At 42.1% G+C, this 18,097-nt stretch overlaps 1 protein-coding gene across 1 annotated transcript in view; it reads left to right on the top strand.

Annotated features, from left to right (window-relative positions):
• triob (trio Rho guanine nucleotide exchange factor b) overlaps positions 1 to 14,176 on the top strand; it is a 106,526-nt gene extending 92,350 nt beyond the window's left edge. Inside the window, exons 38-61 of the mRNA XM_030750910.1 lie at positions 1,540 to 1,826; positions 1,911 to 2,081; positions 3,223 to 3,318; positions 3,674 to 3,822; positions 3,986 to 4,052; positions 4,163 to 4,266; positions 4,361 to 4,430; positions 4,555 to 4,644; positions 4,750 to 4,842; positions 4,965 to 5,015; positions 5,188 to 5,265; positions 5,492 to 5,683; positions 5,782 to 5,959; positions 6,097 to 7,001; positions 7,960 to 8,213; positions 8,345 to 8,474; positions 8,573 to 8,600; positions 8,730 to 8,892; positions 9,172 to 9,293; positions 9,424 to 9,502; positions 9,897 to 10,097; positions 10,206 to 10,344; positions 10,476 to 10,662; positions 11,343 to 14,176. Of these exons, the coding sequence (XP_030606770.1) occupies positions 1,540 to 1,826; positions 1,911 to 2,081; positions 3,223 to 3,318; positions 3,674 to 3,822; positions 3,986 to 4,052; positions 4,163 to 4,266; positions 4,361 to 4,430; positions 4,555 to 4,644; positions 4,750 to 4,842; positions 4,965 to 5,015; positions 5,188 to 5,265; positions 5,492 to 5,683; positions 5,782 to 5,959; positions 6,097 to 7,001; positions 7,960 to 8,213; positions 8,345 to 8,474; positions 8,573 to 8,600; positions 8,730 to 8,892; positions 9,172 to 9,293; positions 9,424 to 9,502; positions 9,897 to 10,097; positions 10,206 to 10,344; positions 10,476 to 10,662; positions 11,343 to 11,761 (4,253 nt within the window). The 3' untranslated portion in view covers positions 11,762 to 14,176. The remainder of the gene's footprint in view (positions 1 to 1,539; positions 1,827 to 1,910; positions 2,082 to 3,222; positions 3,319 to 3,673; positions 3,823 to 3,985; positions 4,053 to 4,162; positions 4,267 to 4,360; positions 4,431 to 4,554; positions 4,645 to 4,749; positions 4,843 to 4,964; positions 5,016 to 5,187; positions 5,266 to 5,491; positions 5,684 to 5,781; positions 5,960 to 6,096; positions 7,002 to 7,959; positions 8,214 to 8,344; positions 8,475 to 8,572; positions 8,601 to 8,729; positions 8,893 to 9,171; positions 9,294 to 9,423; positions 9,503 to 9,896; positions 10,098 to 10,205; positions 10,345 to 10,475; positions 10,663 to 11,342) is intronic.
• Positions 14,177 to 18,097: the final 3,921 nt, after the last annotated feature.

The following is an 18,097-nucleotide window of genomic DNA, read 5'->3' as shown; positions in this document are numbered from 1 at the left end:
GCTCTCTCTCTTTCTGTTCCCTGCGAGTACTCTAGCTGCAGCATTTAGGATCAACTGAAAAACTCGCAACTTTTCAGTGAGTTTTTTGGACAACTTGATAATAATGACTTACAATAATCCAGCCTAGAAGTAATAAATAAATGAAATAGTTTTTCAGCTTCCCTCTGAGACAGGATGTTTTAATGTTAATTAGCACCTATTATTAGTCTAAATGGTCAGTGATGAAAGCATAAAACATTTAGTTGTCTTTTTGAATTGATTAAAAGGTCGGACTCTGAAAATACACTGTATGGACGCAAGTATTGAGCTGCACAGTCTCTTAATCTATAAATTTCCTTCCTTTGCCATATATTTAGTGACCAGCACTCTGCTGGCTCAGTAACTGTAGCGTTCCAAACCTCCTCAGACATTAACATCAGCACAAAGACTGTGCTCTGGGAACTTCCCTCTAGGTGTAATGTGTAGGTGGCTCAGTACTTTAGTGCATGCAGTGATAGAAAAACAGCATTTTGATGACAAAATTTAAAATCAGGCCCACTATTATGATCTGTGTTTGATTAAAGTGCATACATTTTAGTTTGTTTGTTTTTTTGCTGGTTGAGATTTTCATGATGCAGCAAATACAACTGTCTGTCATCTGCATAATGTAGTTGGCATGGTAAATCATAATAATGTTGCCAAATAGATCCAAATATACTGTATCCAAATATAATGAATATTGGGATGAAAATGTGTCCAAGAACACCATATGATACAAATCCACTCATGCTGACAAACCGTGTAGCAGCTGAATCAAATTTAAAGCAAGCTTAATTCATTTTTCCTCTTGTGAATTCAGCAGATTGAGGGATACTTTCAAATCAGGTTTTTGCCTTGTGCTGATGTGTGACGTCCTACATGAGGTGAAAGGTTATATCTAAAGAATGTTGTGCGAGGTAAGAGTTGGGTCATGCTGTACAGGGTGAACACACGCACACACACAAAGAAATCCAACCTCATCCCGAAAATGCTCAGTCAGAAACCTGTCGAGTCACTCAAGAGGGTTTGATTCTCATTTTTCAGTACGAGTAAAGAAAGCTGAAGTGGAGAATGTTAGTGCGATGAAAGGTAAAGGGTGATATACGGACAAAAAAAAATTAAGGTTAGAGGGAGAAAAGGAGTAAATGAGCAGAGACAGGTGAGACAGACAGGTGGCTGTATCTTTGAAGTATTCAGACACAGCCTCAAGCATCACTTTATACTGCGTTATTTTCTCACTTTTCCGTTTCTAGTTGAAAAAGAAGAGCTTTCCTCCTACAGATTCCCCAAGGAACCGTCCTCACTGTGAGAGGAGGAGGCCGGCCTGCCTACTGCACAGAGCACAAACCCTGTGCAAACAAACAAATCCACACTTATCATTATCATATATTGACTCTTTTTTTATTTTCTCTGCCTCTAGGCGATCTAACATATGCATAGACTTTTTTCTTTTTTTAATGCAGATATATGTGAGTTAAATAAAACTGAACGTGTTCCATGCTCTTTCCTCCGTCCATTTAGACACCTTGTCCGTATCCAGTAATGATGCCCTGCAGCCCGGCTCCAGCCAAACCCTGGGTCCTCACAGCTCCCCAGGTCCCAAACGTCCTGGAAACACTTTAAGGAAGTGGCTGACGAGTCCTGTTCGGCGGCTCAGCTCCGGTAAAGCTGATGGCCACGTCAAGAAGCTCGCCCACAAGCATAAGAAGAACCGTGATGGCACAAGGAAGAACATGGACGCGATGCCCGGCTCGCAGAAGGACTCTGATGACAGTGCCGCCACACCACAAGATGAGACCCTGGAGGAAGTAAGACCACGTGCCCTAAAAACGAATAACTGTGACCGCGTCTGACCTACCAGCTGACAGTCCCCGTTCTTCCTTTCTCTCCAGCGTATGCGCAATGAGGGGCTGAGCAGCGGTACCCTTTCCAAGTCTTCCTCATCAGGCATGCAGAGCTGCGGCGAGGAGGAAGGAGAGGAGGGGGCTGACGCTGTCCCTCTGCCTCCCCCGATGGCCATCCAGCAACACAGCCTGCTGCAGCCCGACTCTCAGGATGACAAGGTGGGACACACAGGGCAATCGATACACAGTGATATGATGTAATATGATGGCACACACAATAACACATTATATGCATCGAAGAATGAGAAAGTAAGAAAAATCAAATAGCATAAAGTGGATATATTTGTAGATCTAAAGAGGTTTTTCACTTCTCATCCACTCATAGCTTAAAATAACAGCTAAACTTTATTTTTGAACTAATAACTCTTCTTGTTTTCTCCTATTTTTTTAATGGTTGCATGTTCCTTCCTTCAGCATTATGTTGATTTCTGTTCTGCTTCTCTTCTGTCCCAGTTTCCCTATCTCTCCATGTGAAACCTCTGTATCATCCCTTATTAAGTTTTCCTTTCTTTCCTTTCTTTTCTAATTAAATTCCCTCTGCATGTTTTTTTTTCATTGGAATACTCCATTCACATGTTTTTGCAGTAGCAAGATGTTTGTGACACTAAATGGTTATGTACAGAGGACTGTTTCAAATCTTGCCCTGCCCCTGTGCCTCCAACTGAGCTCTGTTGCAGAGGCAAACTTTCCACACAATGGAGTATTAAGCGACACTGTTTTTCGACCAATTATGGTGCGTGTGCTTGAAGAGCACTCCAATCACAGTTTGCCCCTGTCCTAAACCCACCTCATAATCCCTGTTTTCCCAAGACTATAGCCTGTGATTGGCTCCAAGTTGGCTCCCAATTAACCCTTTTATTAGGGAGATCACACAAACCAAGTCTTTATTTGGACATGTGGAATATCGAGGTCCAAATCACAGCAATGGTGAGCTCAAGTCTCTAAGAATGTATGTACACTGTATGCATGCAACACACAAAAGTTCTCCATTCGCAGTGTCTTGTAGACTGAGACCTGATTTAGACTTCTGTGTCGGGTCTTTGCAGGGCCTACGTACGCAACTGGAAATCCTCTCTGAACCCTACATGGTAATTTATGACATAATCTGACTTGCAGCTCTCGAGAAATGTAACTACATGTCGGATCAATGCAGCACACAAGGATTGTGATTACCGTGCAGAGTTCAGAGGGGTTTCCGGTAACGTATGTGGGCCCCACAAAGGCCCGACGCAGAAGTCTAAATCAGGCCTATCTGTTCATTTTCTTTATTTCTTCCATTTTCTCTCTCGCTCTCTTGCAGTCTGCATCCCGGCTGTCCGGCCGTCCCAGTAGTTCAGAGACACCCAGTGCTGCTGAACTGGTCAGTGCCATCGAAGAACTGGTGAAGAGCAAGATGGTGAGATGGAAATTCATAAACACTCACAAGTACTTGCAAATGAAGCACACTTGTACACAAAACAATTCTAATAGATGGAGACACAAGCACACACTTTCTTCTGGTGTTGGTGACAGAGAGAGGCATCATTGCCGACTAGTCATCTGTCAAGACTGTGACTAACTATCCCAGCTGTCCTCTGTTCCAACAAATGGGCATTGCACTCTGGCGAATATCCCCAATATACTCATGCACACTGTCCTCTACATATATGCTTTATTTTGATAAAGATAAGTAAATGAAACATATTTTCTGGCTCTTAATTCTTCTGTTTCTCCACCATCCTCAATCTCTCCATGTTCTCCTCTTTCCTCAGTCACTGGAAGACCGTCCCAGTTCTCTGTCAGTGGAGCAAGGTGACAGCAGCTCTCCCTCTCTCAACCCCTCGGATAACTCCCTCCTCTCCTCCTCCTCACCCATCGACGAGGTGGACGAGCGCAAATCTGGCTTCCTCAAGAGGAGACAGTGAGTCTTGTTAGCGTTTTTATAAACAGAAGCTGCTTGAGCCCAGTCAGTAAATCATGTTTGTCTTCGTTTGTGTGCTTATATAGAACATTTCTGATGTTCATCCATGGCTGAGCGTTACATTCGTCTTACTCGCTGACCATTTCTGTGTCCTTTTTCTCAGTTATGTCCTGCTGGAGCTGGTGGAGACTGAGAGAGACTATGTCAGAGACCTGGGATCAGTGGTGGAGGTATTAAAAAAAAAAAGAGAGATAAAAGTATCTAGAAGTAGGTTTTCAGACATAGTTTTTGGTCAGCGTTTGCTTGTTTGTCTTACACTTTTGTTGCCTCTTGCTCTCAGGGCTACATGAGCAGAATGAAAGAGGAAGGAGTTCCAGATGACATGAAAGGAAAAGACAAGATCGTCTTTGGAAACATCCATCAGATCTATGACTGGCACAAAGAGTACGCTAACAGATTTCTTCAGCTGTAGTTTCTGCCCCTGCTTCAGCAAATCTTTTCTTGGCAAGTTAAATCATGTGTCTTTATCCATTCACAGTTTTTTCCTGGCAGAACTTGAAAAGTGTTTAGAGGATCCTGACAGGCTGGCACCTTTATTTGTGAAACAGGTAAGAAATATTTGCACCAGTTTTGTAACACGGACCTTGTTAAAGGGTGGATAATAATGTACTTTTTGTGTTTGCCTAGATGTTCTTATCTTTAACATTTTTTTCCATTTTGTTCCAATTACAGGAGCGGAGGCTGCACATGTATATTGTGTACTGCCAAAACAAGCCTAAATCTGAGCACATTGTGTCAGAGTATATTGATACATACTTTGAAGTAAGATTGTTTAATCATTTTGCACCTTTTATCCACGGCATGATATTGCATTGCACTGTCCATGTCATACGTCCCCAGACATAAAATATTTTTGTCTTTCATCAGGACCTCAAGCAGCGTCTGGGACACAGACTGCAACTCACTGACTTGCTAATCAAACCTGTCCAGCGCATAATGAAGTACCAGCTGCTACTGAAGGTAAGTTTTGCATTTTGAAAAATATTAAGTAAAAGTAATCTTACTCACTGTTATTTTGCAGAACATACAGTGCGATCGTCACAATTTGAATTTCTCTGTTCACCTTGTTAACTACTTCACAGGATCTGCTCAAAGTTTCAAAGAAGGCTGGAGTGGATACGACAGAGCTGGAGGTAAGATAGGACAGAACAAGACAGACAGCACAAAACTAACGAAGTGATAATAATCTCTTGCATATGCCACTGAGGGCTATGAAACTGTCAGAACTAGATTTATGTCCTTGTCTGTTATGCAGGTAGTTTTTCTTTAACTTGAGCTTTATTTTTCTCTCGTGTTTTACTGCAGAAAGCTGTAGAAGTGATGTGTGTGGTTCCCAAACGCTGCAACGACATGATGAATGTTGGCCGCCTTCAAGGATTTGATGTAAGTCTGCCCTTCATACCCATGGTGGAATGTGCATGTTTATAGAATAAATAATACGATAGTATAAATGCTGCAGATATTTTTTCTAAATCTTGTTTCAGTCAACTACCACTAGGTGTCAGTGTGTACTTATTTTTGCAGCTCTAAGTGTTCACTTCCAATGTAAAACTGTTAAAAAGAAACTCAATATCCATATCTTTCTTATGTTTCTCTGTTATTTTCTCAGGGTAAAATTGTGGCTCAGGGCAGATTGCTTCTCCAAGACACCTTCATGGTTTCTGACCAGGACGGAGGGCTGCTGTCCAGGATGAAAGAGAGGAGAGTGTTTCTGTTTGAGCAGATAGTTATCTTCAGCGAACCCCTGGACAAAAAGAAGGGCTTCTCTACTCCTGGCTACCTCTTCAAAAACAGCATCAAGGTGAATACAGCTCAGCAAAACAACTTTGAGAGAAATTGTGAACTTATATTAACTTACTTTACTGAAGTTCTTCCTCCTTCCCTGCCACATAACTTCAGGTGAGCTGGTTGGGTCTAGAAGAAAACGCAGATGACCCATGCAAGTTCACACTGACCTCCAGGTCATCTAGTGGCAACCTGGAAAGGTACACCCTCCATTCAGCAAGCCCTGGAATCAGTATAGTCTGGATCCATCAGGTCAGCCAGATCCTGGAGAACCAGAGAAATTTCCTCAATGGTAAGAAATTTTCGTGTTTTGCTGTGATACTCTAAATGACACAATATTTTCACAATCTTGGTCAGAGTTTGCATAAAAATGATCGATGTCCAGTTTGTGACATGGGGAAAAATCTTAACATTTGTCCTCTCTCACAGCTTTGACATCACCTATAGAGTACCAGAGGAACCATGTGGGTGGTGGTGGGCCGAGTGGCCCACCCAGCAGTAGCAGCAGCAGTACTGCAGGTCTACCAGGAGGCAGCAGCTCCAACAGTACCTGCAATATGGGGGGAGGAGGCGGTGGCGAAGGCAGCTCTGGAGGATCGGGGGGTAGCTCCTCCTCCTTATGCGGCCCTCGCTCCCGACCATCTCGCATCCCCCAGCCGTCCTCACGCCTCCCCCAGCCTGTTCACCACCATCACCCCCCGGGCCCTGAGGGGCCCGACAGATCAGCAGGTATGTGGTCACTCTGCCACCCTCAGCTCCTTCAGTCCCTCCCCTCTAACCCCTGTTCAGACAACACAACAAATGGAGAGCTATTACCCTCAGAGGTGCCTAAGATGAGGATGCTGGATAGTCCTCATGGAAGTAATAGTAATAACAGTAATAGGTCATCAGGTGGTATGGACATTAGTGTCAGACAGGCTCTTGGAGGCTGCGAGGAAATGCAGAAGCATCAAATTGCTGGCAGACCACAGATGCCAGTGGCTCCTCTGAATTTTCATCTCAAAAGCCCTCGAGTTGGGACAGTTTCGCCCCTGATTTCACCTCAGGCCCCTGGAGGAGGAGGAGGAAAAGAAGCATTTGTCCCCTCCAGCCCAGCTCATAAAGGCAATGCTTTCTGGGCTATGGTCCCTGCTATGCCTCCCTCTCCTGCCAACAGGCCAGGTTCCTTTTCCTACCCCAGTGACAATGGTGGCGGTGGAGGCGACTCTCTGGGCAGAGGAAGTCACGGGATGCCCTCTCATCACCGCCACTCCAGCCACAGTAAGGACATAGATCGCATGAGCACCTGCTCCTCCACCAGCGAGCAGTCCATACACTCCACCCAGAGCAATGGGGTAAGATGCCAAATCAAGGCCCAGGCTTCAGCGAGGCCTAGAGTACTTACTAGTCACTAACCTCACCCTCACTGACAGGCTGTCAGTCAGTCAACCTGCCGCTGGCTCTGAGAATGGCTTGTACATGCAACAACTACTACTCCTGCTGAAACACTGAATGACTGAAGAATAACACCTCTCTGAGTGCACTAATTTCACCAACAGTGTGTTTAGGGAGAATTTTTGCCTCTCCCCAAAAACTACTAACATTATGGATCTGAGTCATAAAGAAACTGTTTTATCTGCTTTTCAAGATTCTCTCTCTGAGCTTCAGTATATGTTTGCTTTCCAACTGTAGCTAGTAAACACTAACAATTACCATTTTTAAAATCGCGTTAGTGCTTTTTTTATTCATCAGGTGATGTTTAATCTCTTTTCAAAACCCATGAGAAGTTTTTTTTCCCCCTTTAAACATTAACACCTTTTTTTCTGTTTTGGTAAAATGGTTTCTCACTTCACAGAGACTAAGCTTATGATTGGACAAACTGCTTTTTGCTTCCCACAACTTACCCTGTTTGTCTCAAAACGCCTTCAGCATTTTTATTTACATTTTTTTTTTTTGTAAGGTGGTTTCTCACTTCACTGAAGCTAAACTTATGATTGTACAATCTGCTTTTTGCTGCAACTTCTCGTCGCTCTAATTAAAAACAAGCGCTTTTTATGCAAAAAAGCACTTTGTGGCGCATGCACTAAACGTATTCGAAGTATCATTTCTCTGTGTGTTCCTGACAATCAAATTATGCATTTGATTGGTGTGAAGTACCAACTTCTGTACTTCCCTTTCAGACATATGTGTGCATTTATGTATATTTCATGTGTGTTAATGTGTTAATTTATGTGTGTAGTAACATGTTAGGCTATATCAGTATATTTTTAGTGTTGTGTGTCTGATGTTTTTGTTATGTTCTCCTCCTGACAGAGTGAAAGCAGTAGTAGCAGCAGCAGCGTGTCCACCATGTTGGTGACTCAGGATTATGTGGCAGTGAAGGAGGATGAGATCAGTGTGGCGCAGGGTGAGGTGGTCCAAATGCTAGCAAGCAACCAGCAGAATATGTTCCTGGTGTACCGGGCAGCCAATGAGTATTGCCCTGCGGCTGAGGGCTGGATCCCTGGCTATGTATTAGGACATACTTCATCCTCCGTCACACCCGAGCTCCCTGAAGGAACCATAAAGTAAGAATAAATGGCAGTCTTTCTGCCTTCCTTCCTTTTCAGTTGCAACAGAAAACATGACAGTCATGGTGATTGTGATTACACAAAATGTGGAACCTGAAACTTCTCCATTTTGTTCTTGATTTGTTTAGAAAGTCATTATCATGGCACACAGCACTGCGCATTCGCCGGAAGTCTGAGAAAAGAGACAAGGAGGGCAGAAAAATGGAGAATGGTTACCGAAAGTCTCAGGACAGCCTGGCCAATAAAGTCTCTGTCAAGGTAAAAAAAAAAAAAAAAGTGTGAGGTTAAAATCATTCGTCCCTTTTTTCACATCGTAATTTGTGCAAGAAATCTGATTCTTCAAATTGTCATTTCAGCTTCTGAATCCCAACTTTATCTATGAAGGTATGTGCACATTGTTGCTTCAGCCAAGTAGGGACATCTTTACGTTACATTTTGTAACTTGCATTTGGAATTAAGATTCACAAAGATAAACTTTAAGGTCCACTTTTTTTTTTCTTTTTTCTTGTGCAGCTCCTCCAGAGTTCCTCATTCCTGTTAGCGATGCAGTTTGTGAGAGCGGCAACACTGTTACCCTGAGGTGTAAAGTTTGCGGTCACCCCCGTGCAACCATCTCTTGGCGTGGCCCTGACACCAACTCTCTGAGCAACAACACACATCACAGCATGATGTACAGGTATAAAACATGTATTTTTGTTTTGTTTTGTTTTATTTTCTGCACCTAAATTTATTTGAAAGATTTTAGCCAGAAAAACCCAAATTGGCCTATGATGTAAGAGTGCAGGTGTGCTGCTAACAGACACATTTAAGGGCGCAGAAAGGACACAGCAGGAGCCTGAGGTGTTCATAGATTATGAAGTCATATTACTGCTTCTGTGCATCCAAAACAAATTGCAGTATCAGTCGGTGAATTTCATTTAATGGTTTCGTTTCCTATCACTCTCCATTTCTGCAGCGAGACGGGAGAGGCATCCCTGTGTATCCAGGAAGCGTCCGTAGAGGACAGTGGCGTGTATACCTGTGTTGCTACAAACACAGCGGGCACTGTCACCTCCTCTGCCAGCCTTAGAGTGTCAGGTGAGAGTCCTGTCATAGTGTATGGCTTTTACTTGATCATGTGCCAAGCAGGTGTTTTAAACATGCGAAACACTCATTTCACTTTTGGTTAATACACTTGAGTCAGTGTGAATATAATTTGTGCTCTCAGGAACTCCAGATGATGGCAGTGAAGTTCTCTGGAAAAACGGCTTTGAGTCCCGCTACACAGAGATCACTGAACTAGGAAGGTGTGTTTTCCTGTCACGCAGTGCTTCTCGACCACATCAAAGCTAATAAATCAGGACTTGTACTCATATAAAAAGTAGTAATAGTAATAGTAGTAGTGATAAATGACACACACAACTGATGGTATTTGAATGAGGAATCGGCTGATTATTGCTTAGTAGCCCATTTCAGAATTCACAGAATTCACAAAGCATCGCATCCTTTTTTTTTTGGGGGGGGGGGGGGGGGGGGGGGGGGGGGTTGGGGCTGTGCATTGGATAAGCTAAATAGTTAACATACTTGTTGCCCCATAAAAAGGGGTCCAAGTAAATGTAAGTGAAAATTTTCAAGGTGCAGTAGTGTTACTTAATATTAGATATTTATTCATTTTACTAACTACTTATCTTTGCTTTGCAGGGGTCGGTTCTCAGTGACTAAGCGGTGTGACCAGAGAGGGAGTAAACACACAATTGCAGCAAAACATGTTAACAAGAAGCTGTTGCGTCGAGAACAGGTGCTGCAGGAGATCAGACTCCTCCAGAATCTGGACCATCCCAACCTGGTCAAGCTGCTAGACACATATGAGACACCCAATAGCTACGTACTGGTACTAGAGATGTAAGTACTATACAGCAGTGCTTCCATGTAGCTGTTGTGATGTCTCATCTCTTTGAAAAGCATACTCTGATTGTTCTGTAAAAATGCACCTTGTGTTTCTGTTATCAGGGCAGATCAGGGGCGTTTCCTGGACTACATAGTGAGCTGGGGCAACCTGACAGAGGAGAAAGTTGCTTTATACCTCAGAGATATTCTTGAAGCTCTCCATTACCTGCACAGCTGGAGGATAGCACACCTTGATCTCAAAGTAAACAATTTACAAATGAACAAATGAAAGCATTACTGTCTAAATCGTGTTTTGGACAAGCAGCTGTGCAGCTGTTGTGCTTCTCTGTGTCTGATGTTTGTGCCCTAATTCGTCTTACTCTGCCTCCACAGCCTGAGAACATTGTGGTGGAGCATGCATCCTCCCAGCCAGTTATCAAGCTGACAGACTTCAGTGATGCTGTTCAACTGAACCCTCCCAGCTCTTACATCCACCCTCTGCTGGGGAGCCCAGAGTTCTCTGCTCCTGAACTGGTCCTGGGTCAGCCTGCCTCACTGATGTCTGACCTCTGGAGCTTAGGTCTGTAGAGAAATCACATGTACAGCATATTGAATGCTGTACAGGACATTTTTATCTTGGGGATTTACATTAGAGAACTCTTTACTTACTTGAATGCACAATTGCTGCAGCAAAACCCTACTGTAACAGTGCAAAAAGATGCTCGTTTATATTTGACAGTTGCAAGCACTTTCATGTCTAAAGAGACAAAAATACCCTTGTTTTTGTATGTGATATTATCTGTGAGCAGATGTACTAACAGCAGTGTTTTCTCAGTGGGACAGTAAGTCAGTCATCCTCTCTGGGGATGCAAAGATCAGTGGTCCGAATCCTCAGTCGCAATGCTTACTTGCCAGCAGTGCAGCATTCTATTAACTGGGGTTAGTTTTTAATATTTTGAAGCTTCGAGTGATATTTTACTGTTATATATGTAGATTATGAGGTTCATCATAAAACTATATAATAGTACAATTCAAGGGAGAGCAGTATAAAGTGAATTATCTAGTGAAGGATTGATTTAACAGTCATGATGTTATAATAATTCAACAGCTGCATTATTACAAAGTGCTGGTGTGCATGAATGTGTAATATAAATTATATCAATTATAAAATTAACTTGTGTCCAAGCTGGCCAGCTGCTAATTGGCTAAGTAGCCTGTTTATTAATTAACTAGTTTGTTAATGGACCGGATGATTTACAGGGGTGGTGACCTATGTGGTTCTGAGCGGCGCCTCTCCATTCCTGGATGAGAGCCTGGAGGAGACGTGTCTGAACATCTGTCGTCTGGACTTCAGCTTCCCTGAGGACTACTTCCAGGGTGTGAGCCCAGCTGCCAGAGACTTTATCCGCCTGCTGCTCCAGGGTGAGCCAGAGCGACGGCCCCCTGCTGCGTCCTGCCTGGAGGAGCCCTGGCTCCAACCTCGAGGTTTCTCAAACAGCGACTCCACCTTAAATCCCACACAGCCACCAGCACTGTCACCATCTCGGAACCAGTGCAACACACATCTGGACACATCCAGGCTCATTGCTTTCATTGAGAGACGCAAACACCAGAACGACGTCCGGCCCATAGGCGCCATTAAGGCCTTCCTTCACAGCCGCCTGCTCAGCCACGCCTGACAGTAGACTGCCAGGTAAACACGACCAGAAGGAATTTCTTCCAGCGCTGCTCTTCATTCAGTTAATCCTTGTTAGAAGCCTACTGAGAGGACCACCAGCAACATGTCTACTACAATCCCCTGTTCCCTCATTATGCCACAAAAGTCCTGCTGCTGCTGCTGCTGACTGACTGACTAACCTCTGCCGATGAATCCTATGACTCTCCCCCAGCCCCTCCCGAAACCTGGCATATTGTCACTATGCCTGCACAACAAGTGAACTCTTGGAATCCAGTTGAGATTCCAAACCTTGACTCAGCAGGGAGAAAAACCAAGCTTTCTCAACAAGCCAGCGTGAGCAAGTCTTGCGTTTCGGACAGTGTTAAACAAAGAAAAAAGAATACTGTATAATAGGAATATTTCAGGCTGCTTTCGGTTGAACTACAAGAAAATGTTTTTTGTAACGAGAGATTACTTTTTTGTAAATGAAACTATGTACAGTGAGGAAACAGAGAACTGTCTTTATTCATACCTTTTGGAAAACAAAGGGTAGTCGGTGAGTCGAGAAAAAAACTAACAAAACAAAAAAAATGGGAAGTGAGATTTGTGTGTGAGGTGGCACCCATCAGCAGGGTCTGCTCATTCTGAGATAAGATGTAACTACCAAAACCATGTTTTCCAGGAACATTCAGTGCAATAGTTTGCTTTTCTTTATCCTCTCCCCCCCGCTTCAGTTTCAAAAGTCAAGTCATTTCTGTTAGCGACACTAAGAGAAACTAAACGAACTTAAACAACGCATTAAAGTTACTCAGCAAAAAAGTATATCCAGAAAAAGCTTCTCAGATTTCTACCTGCGTCCGCCTTATTTGTAAATAATGTTTTCCTGCTTTTCATTCTCATTTTTACAAATTTCTCTCTAACAAAAGCTGTTCCATTTGCTGAGTTTTTAGTGAGCCAGTGCATTCGGCAACTCAGCCCCCCACCCCACACACACACACACACACACACACGCCATCGGCGTCGGCTGTGTTTTTCACTCTGAACAAACCGCTACTAGAAATGCACTCGTATTTTGCATCAGTTCCCATGTGCAATGTTGCAGCTTTAACATTTATGCAACTATTTATGAAAACTTGTGTTGTAGCCGTATTCTTAAAAAAAGGCATGTACGTACCTGGTACTGCAGTAGATGTCTGTATTGTGTTAATTCTTATGTATTAAGTTCAGTATTAATATCTGCAAAACCCAGAGGCGAAAAGAGGGTTTTCTAAACTAATGTGTAAAAATGTGTATCTATAAAATATAGGCACTTATGCTTTCATGTCGTCCGTGTTTTGCTTTTATTTTTTTGTAACAATACCAAAGTTGGCTCTGCTTTGTTTTCCTGCTAATATGTTCTTAGTTTTGTTTTTTGTCTTTTTTTTTTTTTTTTTTTAAATGATTGGTCATGTTGAGTTATAACAGGCCACACGGAGCAAAGACATACGAGTGTTTACAAAGGTTCAGTGTGGTTTTATTTATTCTTATTGTAATAAGAAATTGTTTGGTGGGTTATTGCTGAAAACATTATATTGACTTTTTTTTTCTTTAAGCAGTGCACAATGTAATTTTCTGTGTGAGTTTGTTTTGTTTTTGTAGGTAGATCCTGGTGTGTGTTGCTAGACTGTATTGTTTGATATCTTCACCAAGCAATAGGTCTGGGGGAAAAAAATGCTCAGAAAAAATGCTCAAAAAATGATACCTTCTAGCAGACAGTTAAGCCCTGCACCGCCCTTTTTAATCAGCATTAACAGGTTTCTGCTGTGAAAAAGGTCTCTGCCAGTTTTTTTTTTTTTCATTTAAATACATCGATGTCTTTAGGTTAAGAAGTTGCTAAAAACTCTTTTTTTTTTTTTTAAAGTGCCAGTTGAGTGAATTAAGTCTGAGAGGTGGGTGAAAACTAAACACTTGGATTGTTTGTCATTTTATCTGAAGGCTGTCAGTTGCTGTCGATGACGTGTTGAGTTTAATGTCTTTTTTTAATTTTTGGTCTTCGTCTTTCATTTGGTATCATTTTTTTATTTATTGACGTGGAAAAAGGATTTCCCTGAAACCGTTCTCTTCATCGCTTTGTCAAATTCTCCCCAAGCCCACTCGTGAAAGAATATGATCAAAGCGATGAAATGAATTTGGGAAACCCAGCCTGCTCATGATGTAAAGATGTACAGCGAGGGTTGGGAAGTTTGCCCCCACCCAAGGATGTAAACCTCATAACTGTCATATTTTAAATACACCTAAAACAAGACTGCAGAAATGTCATCTTGAATGTCTTAGTATGACTTATTTTTACTTTTGCATGTATATTTCTTTGTACAGAAGATTGTGTTTACATGTTACTATGTGTTGTAAATAACTTATTTTGTCTTCTGTTATTTTGCCATTAAACGTACAAGGCACAGCTGGTGTTACTGAAACTTTGTGCACACACACTGTACATTCATATCCACCCTCATATGAATGTGTGTTATTCATTCATGATTTCCCATAAACTTTGAGTGCTTGAAGGCGAGATAAATTGGTGTTCCCAGCATGAGTAGAAAGCAGGGGAAAACCCATCCTTCACATGGCTGGAAGCAATCATTGATTAGAATTAATAGAAACAACAGAACTAAACAACAGTCCCATAAAGCCTGGAGTTAGAGAGGATAATTGGGTGAGAAAATCAGCACAACACTTTTATGCTTTTTTTTTTTTTTTAATTTATTTTGTGCATAAATGTTGACATTTGAAAGGGCTGCGGGGGAAATGATGAAAAGCAAAGCAAGCATATTAAAAACAGGAGGAAGAGACGTGCACAGTAATAGTGAGCAAGTGCCTTTACTGCGATGAAGATCGCTTACAGAGATAACCTATAAGGAGGTATCAGGAGGGGGATGTTGGTGATCTTATCAGTCCGGTGCAGATGCTATTACTGTGCATGAATATGCGCATGCAGTGTGTGTTGCATCACAGTGTGAAGAGCACACAACTTTCCTTCCCACACAATCGGCTTCTAATGTTCGTCACTGAGGTCTGCACGAGAACAAAGCACTGAGGTTACCATCTAAGGCCTTTGTTGGCATGTGAGCGCTAGCGGCCTAGTGTGTTGAACGCTTTTTAAAATAATTTCCTTCAAATACTTGTTTTGGGTTCACCTGAGGCACTTGTGTCTCTGTGCTGAACTCTGGGGTTTCACCCGGTCCCTGAAAGGTGGCACTGTGCTTATCAGGTGTGAAATCCAGTTTGATTTACTTAGAAACAGAAGTAGCAACGATGTTTGCATGAAACCCCATAAGGTATATCGCTGCAATCTTTACAAACAATCTCGTGATCAAAATCTGACGCGAGAGCTGTGAAGTGTGAAGGTGATGCACGCCAGCAGAGTTCCTTCTTTTGTTGAACACATTTGAGTCAAACCTGTGACCAAATCCTGTGTTGTTTAATCATTTTTGGCTAATCCTTTACTTTAAGTCCACATGTTTAGCTATATATAAACATTTAATACATGTTTATAATAACACTATATGTACAGTATGCATTTCTTGACACTCTGATATTTCCGAGTTTGTACCACTTCACCCACTGCAGCTTCTGGGCATCTCACGCCCACTGAGTCCAGCATTCACTCATAGTCTTCTCTGACTGTGCTTTAAAACCACAAAGCAGCCTGAAGCACAGACATAGATATCAAATACTTAGAAAGTCTACGCTGATGAAGAGAATAATGACATGATCGTGGCCTACACACCAACGGAACACGAGTTACAAGACTGTAAACAAGAATACTCCTGCTATCTAACCACAATCTGGAGACAGCAGACCACTAGATGGCATCGGAGATCTTAAATTGGTTTTAAGAAGTTGGTGAGGCACATGTGCTGTGGGAAAAAAAAAAAATAAAAAACCCTGCAGAGCAACAAATTACAGTTCTTGCTAAAGTAGCACCAGTGAATTTGATTGGTCAAGCTAGAAAGACAACAACAACAAAACCGCCTGTTTTTAAAAGGTTTGGAGTTCACAGAACTGACATGCACACCCTTCAAATCCATTCCAGTAAGTACAATATTTGGAGTGGGCTGTTTGGTTTAAAGGTTGAATATACCATATACTGTTGAAATACTCTTTTTAACCTACAGAGGGTAAAGTCCCTCCACTTCTTTCACAGAGGTGGTTCCCACTTAGTAAGAAACGAGCTGTTGAGTCACAGCCCCCAAATGCAGGCCAAGCAAGCCAAGTCACATGAAACTGTGTTTCCACATTTAAAGTGGGGAGGGGGAAAAAAAGTCTGTGTGAAAGGTTGTTTTATTTCACATGTTATGCATTTGACATTGTGTGGCAATAAGAAGCCTCATTGCAGTGTTAACTCTCACACATCTGTTTGCCATCTTTCTCGTACAACTTTCTTCTGTTTTTTTGTCTTTTTTTTCCCCCTCATGTATCTGTTTCTGTGAACAAAAAACTATTCTGATTTCCTGATATGACAAATACATGACAAATTAAAAAGGCCGTGGGACAAATTACAGCCTGCCTAATTTCACTGTTGTCCTTCATTGTGAGCTCATCTACAAACATAAAATTGTGACTGCATCTTTTTTCATGGCTGTGACGCTTCAACGCTGATAAAACCAGCCAGCAAACAAGATCTGCACACCTACCAAAGAACCTTTGACACTAGATGTCTCCAAAACTGTATTTTGGTTTGATCACACACACGCGCGCCCTTAGAGAGAGAGGGAGGGTGGTCAAAACTGGAAATCACCCAATCAGGTTTAAGAAACAAAACATGCGCTCACCTCCAAAAAATGTGGGAAATGTGAAGCCAGTCCCTTTCTTTTTGCTTTCGCCTGAAAACATTCACGTTTGACATCAAAGGATGAATATGAGACAAGAGATTGTCATCTCAGCTTTTATTTCCAAGTATCTGGATCTGACACTCAGTTTAGAAGGTAGCACCTTTTGTGTGAAGCCACCCATTTTTCTTGTGAGCAAAAGTACTAGAATGATGATGTCATCACGCATGATGGCAGCGGTACGATGAACTCAGAAGTCTACAGAGATGTTTTGTCTGTCAGTTTAAAGAAACCCAAACTGATTGGTTGGTGATTATCTTGCTTCATCATACAGCAAGATAATGATCCAAAACCCACAAAGGAGTGGAAGGTTTTAGGCTGGCCGAGTCAATCTCCAGACAGAGGATGCATTTTACTGCTAAAGAGGAGACTGAATGCAATAGCAAACAAAAACCCTTTCAGGTCTCAGGTCATGAACACCAAGTCGAAGTAAAACTGAGTAATTTATCAGTTTGAGACCCCAGATTTGAGTCTGAAGTCTGGCTTGAGTCAATTCACGTGATTCCAGTCAGGTGTTTGCGTTTTACAGTGAAAAGAAAAGCTCACTTTCAATCATTTCAAAATTTCAGGGAAAGCATTCTCTGAGTAGTTGTACAAAACTTTCCCTCATATCAGAGCTGCTGCTTTGTCACCTGCACTCTGGGTATTTTTCATACCACCAGAGGCAGTTCAGCTGATGATATTTTCTCACAAGAGTGCATTAAAGATGTGTTTACAGTCCTCTGATGTACTAATCTGGGTTCATTCAGGGAGGTGATGAACTTTTGTCAATCAGTCATTTTCTCAGGCTCATTAGTGCGCAGTGGGAATCATTGTTCAATGTGTGTGTTTTTTACATTGTTGATTTTCAAACTGTTTACTCGCAGTGTGTTTTCAGTTCCTCAAATCAACAGCCTTTTCTGGTAAGATGCTTCTGCACTGCTTCAGCAATTCTTTGGCCACAGAAACCAAATGTTTGTACCAACCTTTGGTGCTGCTAGAACTGCATAGAGGCATTCTGCACCTTCAGATCACACTTTAGAGCCCTCAGGATTCTTTACAAAGGTCTAATTTCCATGTCACTCCTTGCTGTTTTAGATCATAGTAGTTAGTTTTGTTCCACAGTGGCTCTTCTACATGTCAGATATACCTAAAAGTGTCTAAAGGTCTTCAAGATCAGAGCAAAACGCCCTGATTTGTACCAATATGTTCACTGGCAAAAAGCAATTTTGCTTTAATGTTCTTTTTGGACAGCAAGTGCTTCTTTCAGGGATGCTTCCCATTCAGACCAGATGTGTGGTCTCTGAAAGTAGGCACATTCACTTTGACACCAACAGCTCATGCTGTTGCCTCAGATGTTCTCTTCCTGAGCAGAATTTATTGTTGTTTGTTTTCCTTACGGTAAATTCAAAGGTATTTTTTAAATCCCTTGCTAGCCTTTTAGGGATCTACAGTTGATTTGATCTAAAGAACTCTTTTGACTTGGGATACTGACACTAAACACCAGGCCC

The sequence above is a fragment of the Archocentrus centrarchus genome, chromosome 16 (genome assembly GCF_007364275.1).
Source record: "Archocentrus centrarchus isolate MPI-CPG fArcCen1 chromosome 16, fArcCen1, whole genome shotgun sequence".
Classification (NCBI taxonomy): domain Eukaryota; kingdom Metazoa; phylum Chordata; class Actinopteri; order Cichliformes; family Cichlidae; genus Archocentrus; species Archocentrus centrarchus.
This window is presented reverse-complemented; position numbering and strand designations above follow the sequence as displayed.